Genomic DNA, 26,831 nt, shown 5'->3' with positions numbered 1-26,831 from the left:
TGTGAGGTGGTGATCAATACATGAATGTCTTGGAATTCACAGGACGACAGTTAATCAGTTCCTCTCTGCATTCTTCTTTTAGGTGTTTATATACTTTTCTTGTTTAACGTCATAGCATTCTCAGAGTCTGAGGCTTAGGGCCGTGTCCCTTTCAGACACCCCGAGCCTTCTTCTAAATCACAATCACTGCTTCAATCCCAAACTTGACATCTCTTCGTGGATCACTGCATGAGAATAGCCACCAGTTATAGCAAACGGCCAGAAGAGCCGTCAGGAGGGCGGCAGGTCAGCTACGTCTTCTATTTCTGCTTTCTCCGATAAGAAATATTTTTGAGAGCAAAGACTGCGTGGGCAGAAGGTGGGAGTTTTTCCCTTGTAGGAACAGAAAGTCATTGTTTCTGGCTGTGTTCCACCAGATTTAACAACGGACCAACTTCCGGTCCGTTCCCTATGTCTTCCGAGTCTTGAGTCTTCCTCTACTTCTGCCCGGAGTTACTGCCCGGTGCGGCAGGCAGTAGCTACTTCCGCCAGAAGTCCCTAGCGGCTCGGGTTCGGATGCTGCCCGAAGCCGGGTCCTCCTCCGCAGCCCGCCCGTCAGAGGCCGGTGGCAGCGGCTTCTACAGGGCCTGCCGCGAGGCCTCCCCTGCGGCCGAGCCCCGGCCAGTGGTGGGGAAGAGACGCCGGGAAGCGGTTCCAGGGTGGTGCGTACCCCGCAGGCCTTGCCGCATCCGCCCAACCGGGGCGGGGCTCGACCTCCCGGACCCGCCCATTAGGGTCGCCTAATTCTGGGCCGGTTAGCCGCCTCTCACCAGCGGGAGTCGTCATCCCCCCAGGCTGTGGCCACCCGGGGACCATGGAGTTCGCGGAGCTGATTAAGACCCCACGGGTGGACAATGTGGTGTTGCACCGGCCTTTCTACCCCGCCGTGGAAGGGACCCTGTGTCTGACGGGCCACCACCTGATCCTGTCCTCCCGGCAGGACAACACGGAGGAGCTGTGGCTCCTCCATTCAAATATCGACGCCATTGACAAACGGTGAGCGCCCACCACACCCAGGTCCATAAGGACCTGGGACAGATGCTTCCTTTTTTTTTTTTTTTTTCCTGGCATCCTCGCCCAGCCAGCTAAATGAACTTTCTGAGGCCTACATCTGAAAGCCATCTGCACTGGCTACCTGGCTTTTGCTATACCCGGGCTAAGGTCTCAGGGGTGTCATCTCTGTGGGCGTTTTGAACTCCACTTGGGCCTATTTTCAGTGTTCTCTTTAATTTTTCCCCCATCACATACCTTGAATTTTCCTTGCCATTTCTCGAAACATTGGTTGTCAATCTCACGTCACAAAGTTGTGCATGAATATAATTTAAAGCCCCCCCTCCAAAAAAAAGTAGACAGGCCCGCCTTTTGCAGCCTATGCCTGTCTTGAGCTCCCGACTCTCCAACCTTAGTTTCCCAAGTAAGTGCTGGAATTACAGTTGTGTGTGTGTGCACCACCATGCCTTGCCGCAGCTGAGTACATTGTCTTTTATTTTCTATTTTATTACCTCAAAAAAATATTTAAAGTTCAGTAAGGTGGCACACACCAGTAATAGCACTGGGAAGGCCGAGGCAGGTGGATGACAAACTTGACAGCCACCTCATGTATGTATGGAAGAGCCTCTCAATAACAACAAAAGTTCAGTTTGGTCATATTTCTTATTTATTTTCTGGATTGTTGCTTATCTGCTACTGAGGGTAATAATCAGCCCTCAATATTGTTCAGTTTTACTTCTGAGAAGAAAAGGGCTGACCCTTAAGGAAAGTATGTAATTCATGTGTATTTTCCCACTTCATACTTTTTTACTTATGTGTATATGTGTGTTTGGGTATGTACACGTGAGCGAAGGTGCCCCAGGAGGCAAGAAGGTGTTGAATCTCGTGGAACTAGAGTTACAGGCAGTTGTGAGCCACCCTGTGTGAGTTCTGGTGACAGAGTGTGGATCTGGAAGAACGCAAAGCGCTCTTCACTGCTGAGCTGTCTCCAGTTCCCCGTTCCATACTTCTCATCTGTGCAAGAGAGTGTCTCAGAGTCAAAAATATTTCTATATACTTTCACCTGCACTTAAATTCTCTCTTTGCTGGGTAGTGGGAGTGCACGCCTTTAATCCCAGCACTGGGGAGGCAGAGGCAGAAAGATCTCTGTGAGTTCTAGGCCAGCCTGGCCTACAGAGCAAGTTCCAGGAAGACTCCAAAACTACAGAGAAACCTTACCTCAAAAAACTAAAAAAAAAAAAAAACCTCTGCTTTTCTCAGGTTCCCTGTGAGTTCTGTGTACTTCAGGCGGGAGAAGGCAAATTGATTAACCAGCTCACTATGAAGTGTGTGTGAGTGACAACATGCTTTGTATTGCTCCACTGCATATTTTGGATGTTAAGGTTTCTACAGGCATTGTGCCTTAATGCAGTCTGGTGGGAACGTTACCAGCAGTTTGGGTTATCCATCCATACCAGCAGGAGGCTACTAGATTCCTCAGTTCATCTTTAGTGCATAAACTTACTCAGTGCTCTCTCGTGCTGCATGATAAAGGCTAAATTCCTGACCCTCTGTGATCTGCTTCTAACCTGTTATCCTCTCTGGTTTCCTTACCATTCTTGCAGGTTCGTGGGCTCTCTGGGTACCATCATCATAAAATGTAAAGATTTCCGAATTATTCAGCTGGATATTCCTGGGATGGAGGAATGTTTAAATATAGCCAGTTCCATTGAGGTAAGTATTTTGCAGGCAAAGATCTGATGGAAAAAAGGCTGTGTTCTGATTTCATGCAGCCTTGTGTTTCTTCAGTCAGGTGTTTGATCATGACCCCATGTCTGCTGATGTAGGAAAAGCCCTACCTGATTGGTGTCCCACAAGAACAGTGGGGCCTCTTGTGTTTCCTGCACTTTTAGTGTTAACTTTCTACAGAATTCTTTTTTTTTCGTATTTTTATTCTAATTTTTTTTATTAAGAAAAGAAGAAAAAAACATAAACAAAAAACAAGTTTCCACCTCCTCCCAGCCTCCCATTTCCCTCCCCCTCTTCCCACCCTTCTCCCCCTCCCCCCACCCTTCTCCCCCTCCCCCCACTCCTCTCCCCCTCCCTCTCCAGTCCACAGAGCAGTCCAGGTTCCCTGCCCTGTGGTAAGTCCTAGGTCCTCCCCCCTCCGTCCATATCTAGGAAGGTGAACATCCAAACTGGCTAGGCTTCCACAAAGCCAGCACATTAAGTAGGATCAAAACCCCATGCCATTGTCCTTGGCGTCTCATCAGCCCTCATTGTTCGCCATGTTCAGAGAGTCCGGTTTTATCCCATGCTTTTTCGGTCACAGTCCAGCTGGCCTTGGTGAGCTCCCAGTAGATCAGCTCCACTGTCTCAGTGGGTGGGTGCACGCCTCGTGGTCCCGACTTCTTTGCTCATGTTCTCCCTCCTTCTGCTCCTCATTGGGACCTTGGGAGCTCAGTCCAGTGCTCATGTGTGGGTCTCTGTCTCTATCTCTATCCATCACCAGATGAAGGTTCTATGATGATATGCAAGATATTCGTCAGTATTGCTCTAGGATAGGGTCATTTCAGGTTCCCAATCCTCAGCTGCCCAAGGAACTAACTGGGAACCTCATCTTGGGCACTTGGGAGCCCCTCTAGGGTCAAATCTCTTGCCCACCCTAAAGTGGCTCCCTTAACTAAGAATTGTGGTTCCGTGCTCCCCTATCCACCTTTCCTTTATCCCAATTCTCCTGATTCCCCAAGTCCCCCCTCCTTCCCTTCTACCTTTTCTCTCCCCATCTCCCCTTACCCCCATCCCACCCCACCCCCAAGATCCTAATTTTCTCCCTGGCAATTTTGTCTACTTCCCTTAGCCAAGAGGATAACTATATGTTTTTCCTTGGGTTCACCTTCTTACTTAGCTTCTTTAGGTTCACCTATTGTAGACTCCGTGGCCCTTATTTATGGCTAGAAACCAATTATGAGCGAGTACATCCCATGTTCATCTTTTTGGGTCTGGGACACCTCACTCAGGATAGTGTTTTCTATTTCCATCCATTTGCATGCAAAATTCGAGAAGTCATTGTTTTTTACCGCAGCGTAGTACTCTAGCGTGTATATATTCCATACTTTCTTCATCCATTCTTCCATTGAAGGGCATCTAGGTTGTTTCCAGGTTCTGGCTATTACAAATAATACTGCTATGAACATAGTTGAACAAATGCTTTTGTCATATGATAGAGCATCTCTTGGGTATATTCCCAGGAGTGGTATTGCTGGGTCCAAGGGTAAGTTGATCCCGAATTTCCTGAGAAACCGAAACACTGACTTCCACAGTGGTTGCACAAGATTGCATTCCCACCAGCAATGGATGAGGGTACCCGTTCCTCCACAGCCTCTCCAGCAAAGGTTATCCTTGGTGTTTTTGGCTTTAGCCATTCTGACAGGTGTAAGATGATATCTCAAAGTTGTTTTGATTTGCATTTCCCTGATTGCTAAGGAAGTTGAGCACGACTTTAAGTGTCTTTTGGCCATTTGAACTTCCTCTGCTGAGAATTCTCTGTTCAGTTCAGTGCCCCATTTTTTAATTGGGTTAATTAGCATTTTAAAGTCTAGTTTCTTGAGTTCTCTATATATTTTGGAGATCAGACCTTTGTCTGTTGTGGGGTTGGTGAAAGCCCAGGTCCAGATGGTTTCAATGCGGAATTCTACCAGAACTTCCAAGAAGATCTAATACCTATACTCCTTAATGTATTCCACAATATAGAAACAGAAGGGTCATTACCAAACTCCTTTTATGAAGCCACAATTACTCTGATACCAAAACCACTCAAAGACTCAACCAGGAAAGAGAACTACAGGCCAATCTCACTCATGAATATCGACGCAAAAATCCTCAACAAAATACTGGCAAATCGAATCCAAGAACACATCCGAAAAATTATCCATTATGATCAAGTAGGCTTCATTCCTGAGATGCAGGGCTGGTTCAACATACGAAAATCTATCAATATAATCCAGCATATAAATAAACTGAAAGAAAAAAACCATATGATCATTTCATTAGATGCTGAAAAAGCATTTGACAAAATTCAACATCCATTTATGTTAAAAGTCTTGGAGAGATTAGGGATACAAGGGTCATACCTAAATATAATAAAAGCTATATACAGCAAGCCGACAGCTAACATCAAATTAAACGGAGAGAAACTCAAAGCCATCCCACTTAACTCAGGAACATGACAAGGCTGTCCACTTTCGCCATACCTCTTCAATATAGTGCTTGAAGTTCTAGCAATAGCAATAAGACAACATAATGGAATCAAGGGGATTCGAATTGGAAAGGAAGAAGTTAAACTTTCGTTATTTGCAGATGATATGATAGTGTACATAAGCGACCCCCAAAACTCCATCTACAGAATTCTTAATCCCATCAATTGCTTAGAAGTTTGTGGAATTTCATGATAGAATTTCCATGAGTTCATATTGATCAGATAATAAATAGAAGCTATTTCATCTGAGTATGTATGAATTCTTTAAAACAACAACAACAACCCAGGAATCATGTTTACTATACAAATCTTGATGCTTTCTGCGACGAAGACAGTTTGTGAACTGTTGTTCTGTTTCAGTGGATTTCTTGAAGGAACAACCTATAAGGAGTTTTAAGGCAAGGAAACAAGTACAGTTAGTTGGATTGTGGACACGGTACAGTGAGCGGGTGTGATCTTCCTGAGTGTAGTGTGTCTTTGAAATAGAGAAAACCCTTGAACTCTGAGCAGCGCTCTTAATACTGCGATTGTTGTAATAGCGTCGTTCCTCTGTTAGCATGTGATGCGGCCGTGGGTGAAGTGCTTATCGCTCACAGTTAGTCTCATTATACGATAAGTATATCATTACCTGTCTTTCAGGGAAGTTATACGATTACATTCGTGGGTATATGTGAATTCTTAGTACTTGATAAATGGTAGCTGCCATTGGAGGGCCCTTCTGTGAGAACAGTTTGATGCTGAGACGTTGTGGTAGAAATAGCCACATCACATAAAGTTGACTGTCTTCACCATTTCTCAGCTTACCATTCAGCTGTGTGTCAGGAGTATATTCACAGTGTTGTGTAACAGACTAAAGCAAGTGCCTCTCGTCAACAGTTGTCACCTGTGACTTATATATGAAGGTATGTATTTGCTTTCATCAGCTCATTTAAGATGTGTTTGGTTTTGCTTATAAGAAAGTTTTGAACATTGGTTCTGGCCACACTTGAGCAAATTTGCTTGGATAGTTTAAGCTCTCAATTGAAGATTTCACACTCCGTTTTCACCTTCTGACTGTTTCGGTATACACCCCAATTTTAAATCACCACCACTAAATTATACCAACTGACTCTGTGTTTAATTTCTAGGTAATTACAGAGTCTAGTTTACTTTTTTTCCTTCCGCAGTTACTCTGTGTAACTGAGTTATTTGGCTTTATGTCTTTTTTTAAAAAGCGGATTTAGCTATTAAAAAGGAGAGGAAAAGTCTTAAATCTATGATCACAATTTTGTTTGGTTTTTAACAAGAAGTAGAGGATCAGGTGATGTGTTACTAAGGGAATGGCACACAAACCTTTCTGCTTTTGGAAATTCTACTTGAGGAAAAGAGAGAGTGGATTGAATAGTCTGCCATGTATAGTTTTCACTTGGAAATGTGGTCTTGACTTGGCTGTACTCCCCACCGTGAAAAAGAAAACAAACTGAAATAATGTTTTACCATTTAGACAAAGGAATGTCTTAGGCTCGCATTGGTTGGGTGTGCCCTGTGTAGCATAAGGAAAGGACAATGCCTAGCCAACTGGCAGATCCTTTTAGGAAGGAGGAAGTGAGTGTAGATGTGGCTTCTGTATATGTATGTCTTGTAAGAACTCAGGTTTTTTTTTTTAAATGTGTCACACTGTTGTTGGCCTGTTAAATGCCTTATCTCCATGAAGACTCCTAATAAGCCTGTGAAATTTCCTCCATTGCATAAGGCATAGGGAGGCTATGTGACTTAACCACTGTATTGCTGGGATTGGAGCTTGAGGCTTTTCTGATACTTGGCAACTGGCCAGAGTTGAGTATTCCTTTTTTATAGTGACAAGCAGGCATAGATTTCAAATGACTTACAGTGTCTAGTTAGCTACTGGCTATTTAGCTCAGACTCTAGTAACTAACCCAAGGCTTTTTGTTCTCCAGTGTCCAGAAATTCTTGGACATTTTTATTGAGCTTTGGACGTTCTTAAATTGTGTCAACAGGCATGATTTCATTAGACACAGACTGTTCTGTTGCTTGTTTCATTCAGGCAACAAGTGTTGAGTGGTTGTGTGTCAGGTGTCTTAGATGCTGCAGTGGGGATGTTAGCTACAATCAGACTGTAGCTCCACATAGAGATATGACATTGAAGACCTGTATTGGGTTCCATCATTACCAGGTCCTATTACTAACTGCTGCTTCATTAGAATTATTTCAGTTGTGGAATCTTTATCTTTCTGTCCTCTAGGCATTGTCCACTCTGGACTCGGTCACCCTGATGTACCCCTTCTTCTACCGACCTATGTTTGAGGTGATTGAAGATGGCTGGCATTCCTTCCTTCCTGAACAAGAGTTTGAGCTCTATTCCTCTGCTGTAAGTTAAGATTTGGACATTGTAGGCGCTAAGAGTTAACCCAACACCTTATTTTACTTGAGAAAAGGATTCTTTCCCTTTGAAGGCTAGTGAGGTGGGGTTGGGTTATTCATGCCTAACTTTAGAGTATGTACTAGCTGTTGGCTTAGCCTTTTTCATTCTGGGCTGAACATTTTGCCCATGTGTTGATATAATTGCTATAGCTACAATACTTTTCCTTCCAATTGATTAACATAGTCCAGATATTTTTTAAATTACCTGTATAAATATTGCTTAAAAATAAAAGTAAAACATCGTTTTGCTTAAAGCCAGTCCTGACATACTATGAGTTAATTTGAGTTAATTGGTAGATGTAACAACTTAATGTATACTAGGTTTTGAGCCACCTAAAGACTGGAGTGAGTGTGAGTTAGATGTCCAAATTTCCTGCTGAATGGCTTCCCTGGAAATCATCTCCAAAGCCTTTAAAACTTAGATGCTTTATGACACTGAGCTGCTTGCTTAGGTTTGAAGTACTGTGTGTTTTCCAGACCAGTGAATGGAGACTGAGTTATGTCAATAAGGAATTTGCTGTCTGTCCTTCCTACCCGCCAATTGTCATTGTGCCTAAGTCCGTCGATGATGAAGCTCTTCGGAAGGTGGCAGCCTTTCGACATGGGGGGCGCTTCCCAGTACTGAGCTATTACCATAAAAAGAACGGCATGGTGAGTATAGGGAGCGCTGCTCCGCTGACAGGCGTGGTCCTTTACTTGGGAGTATTCCCTTTTCTGTGCGCCTTTTGGCTAAAATCATTAGCCAGATCATTCCCACTAGTGCATCCCTCACGTGAACTGCAGGCCTCCGGGAGTGGGATGCTTTCCTGAGGAGACTGAATTCTTTCAGTACTGCTCAGCTCCAGGAAGGCTGGCTTTATCTTCAGAGCACAGTGTGAAAGAAACTATGTTTATTTAATGTTTCTGCAATGTTCATAAGGCACAAGAGTGACATTTCCTAGAATCCTGTTTTGTTTTGGTGCTTATTACAATTATTCCTACCAAATTTCCATGTGAACAGTGAGTTGAGCAGACATTGACTCACAAGAGAAAGAAGAATGACGCATGCCATTTACTCAGGCTCTAGCGACTGGGAAATTAGGGCTTGCAGAGACCAGTGAGATCTTGGGTCCCTGAGCTCTGACTGGGACAGCCAAGGTGAAGAAAGAATAGATGCACATGTAGAAAATCTGGATTGGGTAGGTGTGTGTAATCTGATGGAGTACCACCACCTGTGCACAGCTGGAGCCTCAGCTTGTGTATTGTGTACAGTATGTGGGGCAGCTAGTTTGGGTGAGAGGTCTCCGTCAGCCAGCAGACTCAGGCTGTATGCATCCAGGAGAAGGAAGCTGCACTTGTAGTTTTGTATACACTGGCAACATTTACACTTGGGCTAGAGGACGGTTGTGCATCTCTCTGACCTGACCTGGAGGCACGGCTTTGTCACTTCCCCATTGGTCTTTGACGCATGCCTGCTCACATTAACAAGACACTTCTATCAGGGCTTCCTCACAGGGGATGTAGCAGTCTAGAGCTTGCTGGGCATGAGCTTTCCGAATTACTTTCTGCTCTCTTCCACCCCTTTACTTTTTTGAGACAGGGTCTCACTAGTCTGTCATGTAGTTCTGGCTGTCCTGGAACTCTCTGTAGGCCAGGCTGACCTCAAACTCACAGAGCTCCACCTGCATCTGCCTCCCAAGTGCCGGATTAAAGGCATGTGCCACCATGTCTGGCACTTTGTCTCCTCTTGCTTTTCAGTAAACTTTGTTTCTCATATGCAGCCCATAATAAACTAGACAGTTAGAGCTATCTACCATTGTCCTTTTCCACAGGAATAAAGAGGGCATCAGGGTGACAGAGTTTTAAAATTTTGCAATGTTGTCAGCAGGCCACCTGTCCTGCCAGCAGTGGGATTGCTCTTTCAGTGTTTGTAGTACAGTATTTTAACAACTGGTACAAATGTAGTGTTGAGTCCCCTGGTGGCATCACTATAAAATAATTACTGTTTATTCTGAGCCAAACTGTAGTGTCTGCCCAGGGTGACAGGATTCATGAACTCCTACAGTTCTAAACAAAAGAAAAGGCTCAAGTAATGAATGTAATGCATCTGTGGGAGTCTCAGGTGCAACAAAGCAGGAAAAGCTCTTTTGTGGTTCCAGGTGTTACAGCTTCAGCTTTAGGGCTGATCAGACACTGGCTAAGCCTAATGGAGTATTCTGCAAGGTTTTTTAGTAGTCACCAGGAATTTGGCTCAGATAGAGAAATGGACAGTTATGAGAAACAACTTAGAAAGAAGGAAGAATGTGTTCTGGCTCGCAGAGTTCTGTGTTTCAGTCCTCACTCTGTTGATCCCACTGCTTTGGGCTTGAGATGAGGTAGAACCTGTGGTGGTGGGAACGTGGGGAATACTGAAAAGGATGGCAGAGGGGCAATAGAGGATAAATAATTAGGCAGCTTTCAGAACATTGGAAATGATTCCCCCAACAAGGGTGTATATAAACTTTCTATTTTGTGTTTCTCTGTAATTCTTGCCAGAGCCAGCCCCGTGTATATGGAGTTGACGTCTACTCTTTCCTCCAGGACTCAGTAGTGGTAGTCTATCAGATAAGCTGATAGAGATACAAAGGGGAAGGAGCATGTGGATTTTATCCTGTGTGAAGACATGAGACGAAGAACTGAAAGGCAGAATTAGAAAATCAGAAAGAGAGGTGTGGATTGTGTGTAGAGAAGGAAGTGGGCAGTTGGTTAGGTAAAGAAGAACATGCATACAGTCAGCCAGGCTGGTTGTCATACAGACGAAGTCTCCCTGCTGACAGCCTGTGTGGTCCTCTGCATGTGTCAGACCCCAGTGTTTTCCTCCAGGCTGAACGGGCAGAGGAAACATCAGACAAAAAATCTCTGCCTGCTTCCTCTATTGCTAATGACATGTGGATGCTTCTTTTTGTAGGGAGCCTTTTCAGAGCCATTCCTGGGTCTGTAGAGGTCTGCAATTTATTTGAGGTGTGGAATATTTTATTCTCCCACAAAGACTCAGTTTACTGGCTTAGGCTGTTATCATCTTTGTTATGGGGCCAGATCTACTGCAAGTCAGTTCATGGACTAAATGAAGTACAGCGCGTACTTCATTAGAGGTAATGAGTTCATTATGTTTGCGATAGCAGAAAAATAATTGTATTAAAATGCAAGGCCTGTCTGTGTTTTACAGCTGTTAAGGCATGCAGTGCATTTGAGTATGTCTTGCTCATCAGCGTTCTTGGCAGAGTACCACAGATTGTTTGCCAGAGAACCCTGATCCAGTTCCTTCTCGGAAACTTGAGTAACCACTATTGAGTTGTTACCATGTGTGCTTCCAGGTGATTATGCGAAGTGGTCAGCCTCTGACTGGCACAAATGGGCGAAGGTGCAAGGAAGATGAGAAGCTGATAAATGCCACCCTCAGGGCAGGAAAGCGTGGTTACATCATTGACACAAGATCACTAAATGTGGCCCAGCAAGCTAGAGCCAAAGGAGGGGGCTTTGAACAGGAAGCCCACTATCCCCAGTGGAGGCGGATTCACAAGTCCATTGAGAGGTAAAGAGGCCAGCGTGGTGGGGACTCTCTGTGCTGATTGCAGAGGGGGATCCTGTACTTGTTCAAAACAGAGATCAGGGCTACTCCACACAATGGAGGGTCTGGAATAGGCTGGGCAACCTGCTCTGGGCTTCCCTGCCCCATCTGCTTTACTAAAGTTTAATGAATGAAAATGTATGTGTTTGTCAATGCAGAACAGCTCTCATCTCAAAGGGAAGAAGAGTGAGTTTTTTCTTGAGGCAAATGTAGTGACCCTGACCCAGAAACATAGATTCGGGTTGCCCCAAACAACTTGTTCTGGTGTGGAAGCGGCTTCAGGAAGTTTTCATAGTCACAGGATGAAAGACATAAAGTAAGGCATTTTCCAGGTACAGTGGTAGGAACATCAGATAGATGGGGTACAGGAAGCTGGGGCTCTCCTCTAGCAGGTCTTAGGTGCTGTCTGACAACATAACATTCTTAGCTTGCTGCTAGTGGACGGTCCTGCGCTCCAAAGTTTTACCAGTGGTTGAAAGGCTAGGTCAGACAGCTGGATAGCTACTAAAGGAACAGAGATAGTTGAACATGCAGACTAAATCTGCAACATTCCAACTCCACAATCTCGAAGTTCATATCAGTCAGCCTTGTGTTCTTCAACATAGGTGTGGCTACTTTTTGCAAAGGAGTTCACACTGTTTTGTCTGGTGTGTGATTTTGATTCAGCTGCAGATTAAGAAATGATGAGGCGACATATCCGTCATCTCGCCTTCTTGTCTGTGGCAGAAATACTCGTGTCTCCTCTTGTCAGCAGTTTCAGTGGTCCTGTAGCTGTTGCACCTGTGGTCTGTGGAACTAGCCTCCTGGTTTCATGACTTGCAATCCTGAAAGAATAAGCCAGGAGGCCAAATATTGCTGAATAAAAATGTTTTTTTAAACCAGGAGAGAAAGAAAGGAAGGTTCCTAATGGAACAGCTGCAGCAGTATTGGGACTTTCGGGAAATCACGAGACAAAAGCCAGAGATCCATGGATTTAGTTCTCGGTTTGTTATGTGCTTTCCTGGGAGGAGGGTGGCTGGGCTGCCTCCGTTCTTGGCACAGGAGTTTTAGCACTGTCTTTTCGCCTATTGCTGGCAGCAGTGTGCCAGTAGATTTTGTAAGGGAGATACAGAGTCTGCAGATTGATTTGGATAGAAGGATACTCTAACCATTTTCCCAGCCATGAGCATGAGATCTCTTTCCACTGATTTATGTCTACATTAATTTCTTGAGCATTTTGTAGCTTTTAGTGTACAAATCTTTTACAGTCTTGAGTAAATTCACTAAAGTATTTTATTCTTTTTGTTGTTTCCATGAATGAGATTTTTCTTTCTGTCTTTCTGTCTGTCTGTCTGACAGAATTTCTCTGTGTAGCCCTGCATGTCCTGGAACTTCTGTAGACCAGGCTGTCCTCGATCTCACAGAGATCCACTTGCCTCTGCCTCCCAAGTACTATCACTAAATAACTTTGATATTAGAGTTGGGCTAGTAAGTAACACAATGCTCTCTTCAGGCTTTTGGAAGACTGGACAGGACTAGTATTTAGTTCTTTTAAGTGTTTGTAGCTTGAGAGGCCTTCAGGACCTGAGCTTTTCTTTAATGGTAGATTTTTGGTTTTTGTTACTGGTTTGTTTTTTTTTGGGGGGGGGGTGGTTTTTGGTTTTGTTTGTTTGTTTGTTTACTCATTGTTTTGTTCACATTTTCCATTTCTTCATGACTCAGTTTTGGCAGGTATTTTTAGGGTATCCAGTTTGTTGGTGTATAATTGCTCATAGAAGTTCACAACCCTTCTTTTTACTTTTTCTTCTTGAGATAGAATCTCATTATGTAGCCCTGACTGGCTTGGAACTCATTATGTAAACCAGACTAGCCTCAAACTCAGAGTTCCATCTGCCTCTGCCTCTGGGGTGCCTGGATTACAGGCCATGCCACAATGCATACCCCTATGATCCTTCCTGCTCCTGTGGTATGAGTTGCAGTGTCCCTTCTTGCATTCCTTGTTAGATTTGCTTGAGTTCTCTCTTTTTTATTTAGTTTAGCTAAAGAGTTTTCAGTTTCATCCAGTGTGTGTGTGTGTGTGTGTGTGTGTGTGTGTGTGTGTAGAGCAGTTGAATACAAGATTTAGGTATATTAAGCAATGAGCTCCACCCCAGCTTTCATTGAATTTTGTAAGATAAGAAAAAAAAATTCATGCTGGGTAAGCACAGATGAGCCTCACTAGATAGCTATCTTTTTTTCATTCATCCCTGAGCTTTTACAGCGTCAACTGCTGCCAGACTGGCAGAGCAGATTTGCTACATATAATTACATCTTCCTACATTAGAAGGTTTAGAGGTTTAGTCTCTCCGTAGCCACCTGTTCCCTCCTTGTGTTCCCTCCACCTGCTTGCTTCTCCTCAAAGGAGGGCTTTACAGGTTCTGCAGGGGGTGGCTCTAGGATTTGGGTCTGGTCTTGGGTGTCATTGCTGAGACCAAGATGCGTAATCTAGATCATACAGCAGCGATAGTGTCAAGGTGTAAGTTGCCCTACATCTGCGGATCAGACAGTCCCAGAGTGCAGTGTCCTGGCCTCTGCCCTCCAGGTAACCCAGCGTGTGAACTGGGTCTCCTCTGTTGAGCAGGAAAGGTTTTTCACAAGACACTGAAGCATCTTTGCAGTAGAGCTAAAAGTCTTTTTCAGTCCTTAATCCTCAGGTTGCTGCACAGCCATGCAAGTGTTCTGAACTGTCTTGCCATTGAACGTACTAGGGACAGATTTGGGTTTGTTTTCTTTGACATTCTGTCTTATCTGTCCATTTTTCTTTCTGTAACTTTCTCTTTCTTATTTTTAAAAGATATCATGTTCTTCAGGAAAGCTTAATCAAGCTCGTGGAAGCGTGTAATGAACAAACCCACAACATGGATCGATGGCTCGGCAAGCTGGAAGCCTCCAACTGGCTGACACACATCAAGGAGATTCTGACCACTGCCTGCCTGGCGGCCCAGTGCATTGACAGGTAGTGTGTGTTCTGCCTATCTGGGTGGGACTCACACTGATGACATCATTCTTATCTAGACTGTGCATAGAGTGCGTTAAAGTCCATTCCCACTCCATAGCCTCCTGGTGGCTCTATCAATACCGTTTGTGCTTACAGTTCCTGGTGAGGGTGTGTGGGTCTGAGTTGGAATGACCATGTCTGTTGAGTGAATGTGATTAGTGCCCGTGTGTCTGCCTGTGATGACACAGACGTATCACAAGTCTACTTTTTCTGTGAAATCCTTCAATTATAAATTTGCTGTGAAAAAGAAGGAAAGGAAGTTTTCTTGGCAGACTCAGTGGAGTAATCCTGTCGCACAGTGTCATTGTCCTTTCTCCTGTGCTGGGTTTCTTATTCTAAATTGCTTGCTCTGGAGAGTTACGCTAGTCTCAGCTAGGAATCCTGCTGGTGGTTATGCAGTTTGCCAAATGATTTCAGTATTCACTCTATTAAAGGCTCCTAACTCTTGAGACCAGAGGCAGAAAAATGAACAGAGGCAGGAGGATTGTAGAAACTGTTGCAGAAGCATAGAGCGTTTTAAAGAAGGGGATTCCCACTGAAACCATAGGTAGGTGTCAGCATTGTCACCTCCCTGGGTGGCACTCAGAAATGTTAACTTGTTTCTTGCTTCCAAATTAGGGGAATACCTTTTTCATTTGTTCAAGGCTAGAGAGAAGCTATAGTGAGTTGGCTAAGATCCTGTGCTCTGTTAGTAAACAGACAGAGACTTTGTTTGGGCTTAGGTTATGACTTAGCCAATTAAATAGGAAATTAAAGACCAAGGTTTTGTGACAAGAAAACAACAGCTCAGAAGGCTGAGAGGCTGACATGGACATTTCTGTTTCTTTTAGCTCAAGTCTACCGAGTTACTCCTAATATCATGAGTACAGTGTCATGTATCCCAGGCTAGCCTAGAACTTCTTTTGGAGCTGAAGATGACCTTACATTTCTGATCCTCTTTGTTCCCACCTATCAAGTCCTGGGACTACAGGAGTATACCACCACAGCCAGTTTAAGTGGCACTGAGTATAGAACCAGGGCCTTTGATGTGCTAGGCAAGCTGAGCCACGCCCCCGCCTGGCTTCACCTCCATGTCTATCTTCCCAGCAATAGTAACAGAACAGTGAGCGGAGGGGACTCCAGGAGCAGCCATCTTTATTTCTCCAACGGGCTGGGTTTTTACTATGTTTGGTTCCTTTTTCTGATATGTTGGGATTTATACCTCAATAAAAATTGGCTTTATAATTAACTGCTCAAAATGCAGAAATAAACCTTAAGTTTAGAATAAATAGCACTCATAATTCAGAGATACATTCAGTATGTATGAAAGGCACAAAGTATCTATCTGCTCATATTGTTTAGCATAATTATTAGATATTATTCTAGGAATGGGGTTATATAACCAACTATTGGTAGAGGCTGTTGTTTGCACAATAAGAACTCAGCATAATCCCACAGATATGGTATCATAAAATGTATAGAATTAAATAGATTATAATTTAATCACTTAATGGAATATTATATAGGCATTACTAAATAGTTCTAACCATGGCATAAAATATAGTTAATGATTATAATATAAAAATAGTGGGACATTGTCTTTCATTATTGCTGTATAGGGGCTAGAGAGATGGCTCAGAGGTTAAGAGCATTGCCTGCTCTTCCAAAGGTCCTGAGTTCAATTCCCAGCAACCACATGGTGGCTCACAACCATCTGTAATGGGGTCTGGTGCCCTCTTCTGGCCTGCAGGCATGCATACAAACAGAATATTGTATACATAATAAATAAATAAATATTAAAAAAGAAAGTAACATCATTATTGCTGTATAATATGTATGTACATAGGAAAATAATTGGCATTAGACAGAAACATGAAATGTCCTTCTTCCCAAATTTTCTTTACTGTGGTCTCAATAAAAAGGATGGAAGAACTGGGGGGGGGGGGAGACGGCACACCTTTTCTTGGTTAATGAATGAAGAAACTGCCTTGGCCTGTTGATAGGGCAGAACTTAGGTAGGCAGGGAGATGGAACTGAATGTGGGGAGAAAGAAGGGTGGAGACAGAGAGCCTCCATGGAACCACCAGAGTCAGAAATGCTGAATCTTTGCCAGTAAGCCACTGCCATGTGACGATATACAGATTAATAGAAATGAGTTAAATTAATATGTAAGAGTTAGCCGATAAGAAGTTGGAGCTAATGGGTCAAGCAGTGTTTTAACTAATATAGTTTCTGTGTTGTTATTTTGGAGCTAAGCAGCTGGGAACAAACAAGCAGCCTTCCTGTTACACTCAGAAGGCAGAGACAGGTGGGTTTCTGTGAGTTTGAGGCCAGCCTGATCTACAGAGCAAGTTTCAGGACAGGCTCCAAAGCTACAGAGAAACCCTGTCTCTAAAAGCCAAACAAAAACAAAGGTGGAAGAAGGCCGAGTGTGTGGCTCATTTGGGTATCTCTTGAGGATAAAGGGGTCCCAAGCACCTATTGACTCTTATAGGCAGCGGTGTCATTGCTAAGCTTATGGGCTGACAGTTGTGTTTTTGCTCTTTTCCCCATGTCTTTGTATCTCAGAGTATAGTTTAGGACTTGTTTCTTGGGTCCATCGCAGTTGGCAAAGGCTGACAGGAGAAGGCTGAGCTCAGGGTTGGAAAGGTCATTTTAATGTGTTTATAGGTTTGATGGGAAAGGTTTTTCTCAGCCACTGAAGCAGGAAAGGCAAGTACCGGCTGTGACAGGACTTTTGTGTTTGTCCAGGGTTGGAAGGCCAGCTGGAAGGTCTGTTGACTTAGAAGGTCTCTAACTGTGTGAAGTTTGGGGTTCACTGTGGTCTCCTGTTTAGAGACTCCATCTGTCCAGTGTCTCGTTTAGACTCCACATTCTACTGACGTACAGGGCATGAGACTGAATCGCTTTATTCATGGACTGTTCATTGTTAAGTAGTTTCCCCTCTGTGCTCTGGGTTTTCCTCTCAGGGAGGGAGCGTCGGTATTGATTCATGGGACAGAAGGGACTGATTCCACGCTGCAGGTGACTTCCCTGGCCCAGATCATCCTGGAACCAAGAAGCAGGACCATCCGTGGCTTTGAGGCCCTGATAGAGAGAGAGTGGCTGCAGGTGAGAATGCTGCTGGATAAGAGGAATGCCATCATTGAGGGGGGTCTCAGTTTGTGGTGCTAACATTATGAATGAAATTGTATGTTTAATTTTCTGTGGGTCAGTTAATCCACCTTCAAACAAATAAGTGTTTAGAATCATCATTATCTTTGAGTTTCTCAATCCTCCATGTTGTTGGTTGGACTTGGCCTGTGTGTGTGTAAGCAGGTGATCTACCCCTGAGCTGCAGCCCCACCCCAGCACCTCTCTTTGCTTATATGGCTCACTTAACACTTCATTCGCTGCCATAGCTGTGCAGGTTGAGCATCCCTAGTGTGGAAATCGCAAATGCCCCAAATGCTGACTCCTGGCCTCCTGTGATTGCTGCAGTGGAAATGCAGGTGCAGAATGAGACTGCACAAATCATCCTTGGGCTCTGTGGATGAGCATGTGCTGTGAGACTTAGGTTCCAACCCAAAAATAGCTCATGTGCACATTTGTGAAAACCCCTGGAGCCCAGTGCACCTCTGGTCCCTAGTGTTTTAGACAAGGGATCCTCAGCATGTGCTTTGTTACCAACAAGGGAAATAGAAAGAATGTAAAGCATAGACGGTCTCCCAGAAGCTGGGTCTGCATACAGATAAACTTGAGGGGGGGGGGCAGAAGGAGGAGGCTGTGACCACAAGACAAGACTTGAGCATATTCTGCCTTTTGTCCATCCTGCTCCAGCCTACACACTTCCTCTGAGGTCCAGAGAAATAATCATACTTTAATGAGGTTTGAGACCAGAATTTCCTTTCACACAGAGTTGATACATTCCCTTCATGTCCTGTCTTTGTGGTTAGAGACTCTTACCCTGTTCGTGTATTTCTCTGTATAATTTCAGCATAACGCTACGTAATGAGTGTTAACAAACAGGCTTGGATTGTGGTTTGGAGTCCAGTCCATGGATTTTATCAGTTTGTCATTAAGCTCTACCTTGCATTTAATGTCTGAAGGGCATTTGCAATGCCCATGTTCATAAATTCACTACACAACTTCACTAAGGGTTTGGAAATTGTAACTTTTTTCCTTAGTTGCAGAAGCTAGTCGTTTGAATCTCATCTAGACAGGAGCTACCTTGGTCTTGTGGTATTCCAGCAGATCAGAATGCCACTGTGAGTGTGTGAGCTCATTTTCCCAGGTGTGATCAGGCCAGGACCCTCACATTTCCATCTTCTCCACTAGGCCGGTCACCCGTTCCAACAGCGCTGTGCACAGTCAGCTTATTGCAACAGCAAGCAGAAGTGGGAGGCGCCTGTGTTTCTTCTCTTCTTGGACTGTGTATGGCAGATCCTCCGGCAGTTCCCTTGCTCCTTTGAGTTTAACGAGCATTTTCTCATCATGCTCTTTGAGCATGCTTATGCCTCACAGTTTGGAACGTTCCTGGGCAATAATGAAAGTGAAAGGTGGGTGAGCTCACACCTCGTCACTTCCTCAAAGAGACTGGGATTTGGGTGGACGTGAATGTCTGTGTATAAGAAGGAGAATCTGCAGTTAAGTACAAATTAAATTACATGAAGTACAGATGTCCTATGAGCCAAGTGTGTACGAGGTGAGAGGGACCCCCAGCTTTCTGCTGCTGGATTAAAAGTAGTCGATGCAATGCTTAAAAGCTTCGAGCACATTAGCTCGAACATTTTCATGTTAACATCACAGTTGCATATGTTTGGAGGACATGTTATCATCTAAGCAGGCATGCCCTCCATCCACTTCTGTAGTCCAGGAGAATGAGATCCAGAGAAATTAAGTGACCATCCAGAGACACACAGCTAGTAAGCCACCAAAAGTATGGCCTCGGGCTGGAGAGGGCTCAGCAGTTAGATTACATACAGCCCTAGCACTCTCATTGAATGACTCACAACTGCCTGCAACTCCAACTCCAAGGGATCTATCTGATGCCTTCTGGGAGCAATTGCACTCATGTGAATCTATGTATGTATATGTACAACTATAATATCTATCAACAGATGTATACCCAAAATTAAAAACTTGACAAATGAATCTTTTTACAAGTATAACCTCAATGCAGTTTTTCTGGTTCGTATTTTACCTGGAAACTGTCCCCAGGTCCTGAGTGATGGTGCTGTTCACAGCCCAGCTACTGCTGGGTTACAGAAGGGTGTGGGAGTTTTACAGCAGATGCCCCTGACAAATACTTTCATTCTAAAGCATATAGTTTCTCTACCAAGAGTCTTGTTTCTGTCACACAGGGAGTAGTCCTCCTAAGAGGAGCACTGAGGGGTGGTTGTTAGCCATTAATAACTTTAATGATGATTTTCTTTCTTGAACAGATGTAAGTTGAAGCTACAGCAGAAAACAATGTCTTTGTGGTCGTGGGTCAATCGGCCCAGCGAGCTTAGTAAATTCACCAATCCACTCTTTGAAGCCAACAACCTAGTCATCTGGCCTTCTGTAGCTCCACAGAGTCTCCATCTGTGGGAAGGTAACTCCCCCACCCTGTGCAGAGATTCATCCACTCCAGGCTGTACCCCAAGCTTGTCTAATGTCACATACCCCAGTAGTTGGTATTTGAAGATGACTAGCTGGTGACCAACCAGCTTGTGGGGCGGGGTGGGGAGGTGGGGGGAGGGTTACTGTTTCCTCGGTGTGGGTGTGGCCTCTCTTCCATGGCAGCTGAGTTACAGGGAGATTAGCAGGGATGCTTTTGTAGGAGTTAGTTGGTAGCTGGAACATGAATGAATTGTAAGTTCCTCCGGGAAGTGTCTGTCTGTTTCCTTTCTTAAGCTGTTAACACAGTTAAATGAGTGTTAAATGATGACACACAGTCATTCCAGTAGGCTCTGTAAGTAGACACAAAATGCCACCAGTGAGAACTGCAGGTCCTGCTGTTCCTGTGGAATAGCAGTTCCTAATGCATTTCTGAGTGTTTTCTAAAACAGGTTCTTATGTGTGCAATTTCTCAGATCACTGAAGCTAATCTCCTTAAATACCAAAGCTTGTTTAAAAAAAAATAATGATCTGAACTCATGTAAAGTATATTAGGTGTTCATCCACTGGGACAGTAGAAGTACCATTCAACTTCGTAAGCATTTTGAAGACAGTAAGTGCATCCTCATGCATGGTTGCACTAAGCAGCATAGATAGAGGAAGGCCATTGGTTGGTACATTCACCTAGGTTACTATGAATGCCCATTGTGAACTCCTTCTAATGTGTTGTGCCCTCGGTAGTTCATGTATGGAAAATGATTGGCCCATTGTGTGATGCTTTCTCTGTCTGGTTTGCATCTTGTTCCTCTTGGCGTGTCTGCCCGAGTGCATCCTCCCCTTTGTAGAATTCAGGAAACTAAATGTTTCCAGCAATGTCTAGGCTCCCTGATCAGGGGCCCTGTGATTTGAATCTGTGAAGGAGTTTGGGTATCCTGAGAAGAACCTCTCTGCTTACTCTCTGGATTGTTGTAGACAACCACAGGTCCCAGAGTCAGTAATTTCTTAATGAGGGATTGCCACTCTGCTTCCTTTTTAAAGATCTGGGGATGGTAAAGTAGCTCAGTGACAACCTGAGTTCTGTTCCCAGGAGTCATGTGGTGGAAACAGAATCTCCCGGCTCTGACAGCTTGTCCTCTGATTTACACACACAATACACAATACACATATGAACACACACATGCAGATATCTAAATAAAATGTAATACAAATGTTTGCTGTCTCTGAGGCAACTTACTTAAAAGACACTGCCATACTTAATCACTGAATTGTGAGGGAGGCCAAATGCCTGGAGTTGGGTGGCCTGAAATATAATTATGATTTTACCAACATGCAGTGGGAATTTAGAGATGAAGTGGTGGAGCAAACACGGTTGTTGTTTGTTTATATCATAGGAGGCATTAATAGTGGCTTCTTACTGAATAGTAGACCGAGTAGTTGTGAATTGGCACGGCCGCATGAGCCAGCTTTCTCTTAAGCTGGCTCCATATCTGTGGATTCCACATGTGCAGACAGAACCAGCTGTTCTCTCTGGAAATTTCAAAAAGTTTGCCTTGTGGCAGGTTGGTTTCTTATTCTTATTCCTTAAACAGCACAGTGTCATGAGTATTTACAGTGTTCACACTGAATTAGGAACAGACATGCTTGTATGCAGAGGTTAGAAGCAAATACTATCATTTGATGTAAAGGATTCAGTATCTAAGAGTATGATACCAAGGGGTGATTCTGGAACCAATCACCTGAAATGATGTCTGCCCTTTCAGTCCATAATAAGCCAGGGACTGTTGTCTGAGGAGAGGAGCAGTTGCCTGCGGTGTTGAAAGATTGAATAACAGTGGCAGAGTGCTGTGAGTCATGGATAGTTCAAGCTGAGGCTTACATAGCAGCCTGTGCCTCTGACAATGTGTCACCACTTTCCCAGTGAGGATGGTTCCACTCCTGCAGGCAGTCTCACAGACCAAATAGGAATCTGTGATTGGAAAACAGGTGATTTATTTTATGAAAGTGGAGATCATGGCGCTGTAGCTTACCAGCTTATTTTCATGAGCACATGACAACAGTTTTGTTTGATAACCAGTGAGCATGGCCATGGCAACAGCAGTTCTTAGCTCTGTGTGGGTTCTTTCAGTAACTGAAGAATCTGTGAAGCACAGACTGAGCCAAGTGTGATGATGCATGCCAGGAATACTGTCTGCTTGGAGGCTAAGACAGGATTGTGGAGGATCATGAGCTTCAGGCTAGCTTGGCCCATTTAGCAAGAACTTTTTCTCAAAATCAGGAAGGGCTATAGCTCCATAGTAGCATATTTGCCTGGCACGTGCAAGGTCCTGGGTTCAGTCTCTAGTGCTGCAAAACCAAAATCTACACAAATACATGTGTTGTAAAAAATGAACAGTAGTGCGTGGAGTTAGCAGTGATAAATATTGCTCCTCTGAACATCCTACTCCATCTGTTTTCATTCCCTATTCTACAGGAATTTTCCTACGTTGGAGCAGATCCTCCAAGTATCTGGATGAAGCATATGAAGAAATGGTTAACATCATTGAATATAACAAGGAGTTACAAGCCAAGGTCAATATCCTGAGGAGGCAGTTGGCTGAATTGGAAACAGATGATGGTCTACGAGAGAGTCCTTGAAGGATGTCCCCATCTGTCCTCAGGACCTATCTAGGCCTGAGTCCGTCTCTCCCTCTGTTTGCCCTTCAGTTCACTGTACACAGTAACCTTGAACTTGGCTGTAGATGTGGGATCCTGTAATGTTATGGCTTTCTCAACACTGCAAGATGGAGGTCTTCTAACACACACCAATGTGGCCTGTTAGGCCTTTGCCATGGGAGCAGGAGATGCTGTCACATCATTAACTGTATGACACCTGTGCCCTATCACCACGTTCTAAACAGTGGTCCAGTCTAGTTAACAGTCCATTGTAAATGTGAGCCAGGCTTATATGCATTCAAATATAGAAGTGTTTTTTAAAACAGAAATGGTTGAGAAGCCAGAATTTTGTGTTTAACATGTCATCCTGCCCCTACTCCCCACCCCCAGCTATAAAACGACCATTCTCCTTTAAAAACAGTTTTGGACTAGCAAAGCCTATTTTGTCAAGAAGGAAAAATTCAGAATAGTTATTTGTGATAAATCTTTCTATAAGGGCAACAGGTATGGTCCTCTGATAATTTCATTAAGAAAGGGTAAATTTACAGGTAGACACTAACAGTCTTGCCATAGAGAACTGAAGTAGGAATTCTTTTCCTCACTGGTAGCCATCTGCTACTGTTGCATTGGCTTTTCAGGTTTCTGACCGTACATACAAAATGTGCTTTGAGTGATGGGTGTGAATGAGACTGTAGCTTGAATAGAACTTACTTTTTAGAACTATACAACACGTACAGAATCTATAAGTCAGAGGTCTGAGTTCTTACTGCGCTGGTCGGTATCTGTGTGACTCATTTTACTTTTAAGTATTCTGAGTTGACCTGTGGCACAGCTAGACTTTCGAGTCAGCTTGAGCCACTTGTAAATCTGTCTGGCGACTTGTTCTTTCTGTTAGGCAGATAGGATTGCACTGGGCTGGGGAGCTGGGAAAGTGGCACAGCTGTCTGAAGCCTTGCTGTATCAGAAGCAGTGGCGCAGCGACTGCCTTCAGCTCAGGGTGTGGCTGGAGGCAGCACCTCTCTAATCCCAGCACTTGGAAAGCTGAGGCAGGAGGACTTTTTAAGTTTGAGGCCAGCTGAGCTATATTGTGGGTTCCTGGCTAGCCTGCCCTACCGGGTGAGACTGTCTAAGAGACTTTAACCGGATCTGTGGCCGCTGCTTTCCGTCTCCAGTTGTCCTGCCTCCTCTCCCTTTCTCCTTCCTTCCACCTGTGGCAGGTCAGGAACCACTCAGCAGCCCCGGTTCTGCTGGTGGCTTTGTCCACTGCCACCTCTGAGTTCAGCTCTGTTCTTTACCTGTTCTTTGTCTCACTGATGTGCAGAGCACAAGCGAGGCTCCTTGCTCCATGCCTGTTTTATGCCAATTGTCCTTCTTAGTTTTGAAGAAATTGCCTGATTTCTTGGGGCTGTTCAGTCACCAGCCCTGTCTGTCACTCTGCCACCACCCTACATGTCCTATTTTTGGCTCAGCTACCTGTGAAGGACCCATGAAGGAAAGCATCTGGAGGGTTTTTCCTCTGTGACTTCTTGAAGTGATTCCCACTGCTGTGGACCAGGCGTCTGTGCACAGAAACTTGGGGATTTTATTATGCTGCCCCCCATCCTCCCCTGCGTGCCTGTCTCCCTGAGAACACTTGATGTGCATCCAGAGTCATAACAATGGTATCCAGTACCTTTGCCTGTTTCCTTTTCCCATGAAATAGCACTCACCACTGTTTTTGACAAGCTTGCATTTTAGTGTGGATTTATAGAGATTATCCAAATATCAGCTTTGAAAGCAAATCTTGATATCAGTCCACTTTCCAACGATTATTTAATAATGCAAATACTGCAGTTTCCCTAACCTCGAGAGCTCGCTCAAACACAGGTGTGTTATCGCCATGAGTTGAGGGTTTTGAGGAGTAACGCCATACACACCCTTCCGTTGGGTGCAATGAATAAATACAGCAGCTACACTCAGGAAACTGGTTCGTGTTTTGCTGAGTTGCTTGAATGATCATGGCCCTAAAACCTCCAGTGAAGAGGATGGAGGCACAGTTCACAAGCAAGTGCGGCTGCGCAGGGTCCAGTAATAATCAAGTGAGACCTCAGGCTCCCGTGCACCCATGGTCTCTGCTTACATCTGTGCGGGGATTTCATAGTGTAGGCCACAGACTGAAAGTGTCATAGGTCATTACTCTCCTTTGTAAGCAATGCAAGGATGCTTTGGTTTAAATCAGTAATATTTTTAAAATCAGAAAACCAGAGTTACTTGATCATCTAAGAAACCTGAAACAACATTGTTGGCAAGACTTTACAGTGATGTTAGTAATTTTTTATTATATATTGTGAAGAGAAAAGCAAAAATAATGAAATCCAATAGATTTAGCGTACATGTTTTAAGGAAAAATTAGACTTTCAAAAGGCAAAAACTTAGAGTGATCTTTTCAACAAGTCTGAGAAGATGGTAGCAGACAGTTATTGAAAACTCCATAGCCAGGGTCCGAAAACTTTGATGTTGAGGCCTGACATAGAGTTGGGTCTTACTGCTGCGTTTCATTTTGAAAAATGAACTTTAGTGGGATTTTAGCCTTTGTTTTGGTCAGGATTTGGGTTTGTGTTAAGTCTTATCACAGGAAAGATTTGACCAGAATCTAATCTCCCATTGTGAAAACTGGAATAGAGCCTTTGTCCCCATCTCAGCTCTAGACACCCTGGCCCCAGGAGGTGTCTGGTTTGGGGGGTGGAGCTCTTGTCATTGATAGGCTTGCTTACCAGACATCCATCTGAAGCTGAGGCTTTAAGGCCTGTCCGCTCATGCTAGTGACAGCTGCATGAGGGTGTGGACATTTAGCTTTATGAAAGCTATTCCTGAGCAGGAAATGGATGGGAACCAGTTCCCACCCCACCTATTCCTGGAAGCCTTGGCCTTTATGGACAGATAATGTCATTGGACACGTCTGGTACGGATTATAGCATAGGTCCTCATTGTGTCTCTAGATGGCTTCTTTGCGATGTCAACACGAAGAAAGCGCTCCTTCAGAGCTGGGATTTGGAAGTCACTACCAGAGAGTGTTTCTGTGTTCTTCACCATCTTAACAGGAAACACGAGGAGACTGATTTCTCCTTTTGTACTTATTGGCAGATGGTACGATGAGCAAAATTGCCTTTCTACTGTAAGTTTCCACATTTTTATTTCTTCTAATAAATTTGGTTCTGCTTTCACTCTGTCTCATAACCTACTGCCCACAAGAGTTTCTTCCTTTGACCCACCATCCCGGAGGAAACTTGAGATTGTAGAACTCGGCTGTAGACTTCGGAACTTGTCTGGACAGTCCTGCAGAGACGCACATTGTGCTTGTGGCAAGCAGTCAGGAAGCTCACAGTAGGCACCGCACTGTCCTCATGGAGCCAATGTTCAGAGCCTTTCTCTAGCCTCCTGCAAGTCCCTGGATTGACTGTGACTTGTAGTAAGATGACATCGTGCAGCACCGCCTGCATTGGTTGGGCAGAGATATTGGCTCCACTTTTAAATTGCACATCTTGGGAAAGGTGGGGTATTCCCACACTTGTATCTAGAACCCTGTTGCTTAGTCCTTAGAGGTTTGCTAGGTTTACACTAGAAATAATTGTACTTGCACACGTAGCTTAATTTAGAAAAAGACTGTGTATTTCTTCTGTAGCTAAGCATTAGGCCTGTACTCTGTGTACTGAATGTGACTCTGTATTGAGGCACACTGTCATTCCTGTCTTACACAATAAACTTGCACTGTATGGCTATCATGTTTACAATGTATGCTTTCCTGAAACTTGAAACTGCTGTGTGGAACAGTTTCTTATTGTACGTTTGTCTACGCACCTGAGTGTGCAACGCACATAGACTCTTAGGGGAAATTCTGAGTGTTTGAAATCTGCACAACATTTTACTACTGCCTGTAGTGTTCACCTAGCAATGAGTTGATTTACGTCATGTAGCTGGAGCCAGTCCCCGAATTGGTTTGTCACTGGTATAGCACGTCAAGAAGCAGTCTGTTGAGTATGGCACTGGTCGGTATATGATATTTTTGTGTCAGATTCTCCTCTGCCTCAGAGGACTGTTACATAGATGCTGGTGTAAACTTCTAGACAATAGTAATAAAATTTGAGTATATTCAAATGCTGCTCTATGGAATCTGATTTTACAATGTCTGAAATATTTGTGAGGGCTTTTGTTTCTGTTTCAGTTGAAATTGCTATATTTCTATTATTGTTGTTGCTAGCAGTAGTAGTGGTGGTATTGGGTATTTTGCCTTCATCTGTGTCTGTGCTCTACATACATGCAGTCCCCAAGGAAGCCGGAAGAGAGCATGAGAG

The 26,831-nt window shown here is 44.1% G+C and overlaps 1 protein-coding gene across 1 annotated transcript; it reads left to right on the top strand.

Annotated features, from left to right (window-relative positions):
- The first annotated feature begins 488 nt into the window (after positions 1-488).
- Mtmr9 (myotubularin related protein 9) lies at positions 489-26,831 on the top strand. The gene is made up of 10 exons (XM_041668696.1): positions 489-1,035; positions 2,634-2,742; positions 7,509-7,634; positions 8,165-8,338; positions 11,020-11,237; positions 14,086-14,247; positions 17,238-17,379; positions 18,586-18,806; positions 19,692-19,843; positions 22,319-26,831. Exons 1-10 carry the CDS (start codon positions 854-856, stop codon positions 22,480-22,482), a joined length of 1,650 nt encoding a protein of 549 aa, XP_041524630.1. The 5' UTR covers positions 489-853; the 3' UTR covers positions 22,483-26,831.

This window comes from Microtus oregoni, unplaced genomic scaffold (assembly GCF_018167655.1).
Source record: "Microtus oregoni isolate MIOR12 unplaced genomic scaffold, Mior012 000001F_ref0000356, whole genome shotgun sequence".
Lineage (NCBI taxonomy): Eukaryota > Metazoa > Chordata > Mammalia > Rodentia > Cricetidae > Microtus > Microtus oregoni.
This window is presented reverse-complemented; position numbering and strand designations above follow the sequence as displayed.

What these genes read in the sequence shown, in the direction of transcription:
- Mtmr9 (XM_041668696.1), top strand. Translation starts at nt 854, where the DNA reads ATGGAGTTCGCGGAGCTGATTAAGACCCCACGGGTGGACAATGTGGTG. An exon ending in ATTCACAAGTCCATTGAGAG is followed by an intron (nt 11,238 to 14,085) that starts GTAAAGAGGCCA and finishes TATTTTTAAAAG; the next exon opens with ATATCATGTTCTTCAGGAAA. An exon ending in GGCAATAATGAAAGTGAAAG is followed by an intron (nt 18,807 to 19,691) that starts GTGGGTGAGCTC and finishes TTTCTTGAACAG; the next exon opens with ATGTAAGTTGAAGCTACAGC.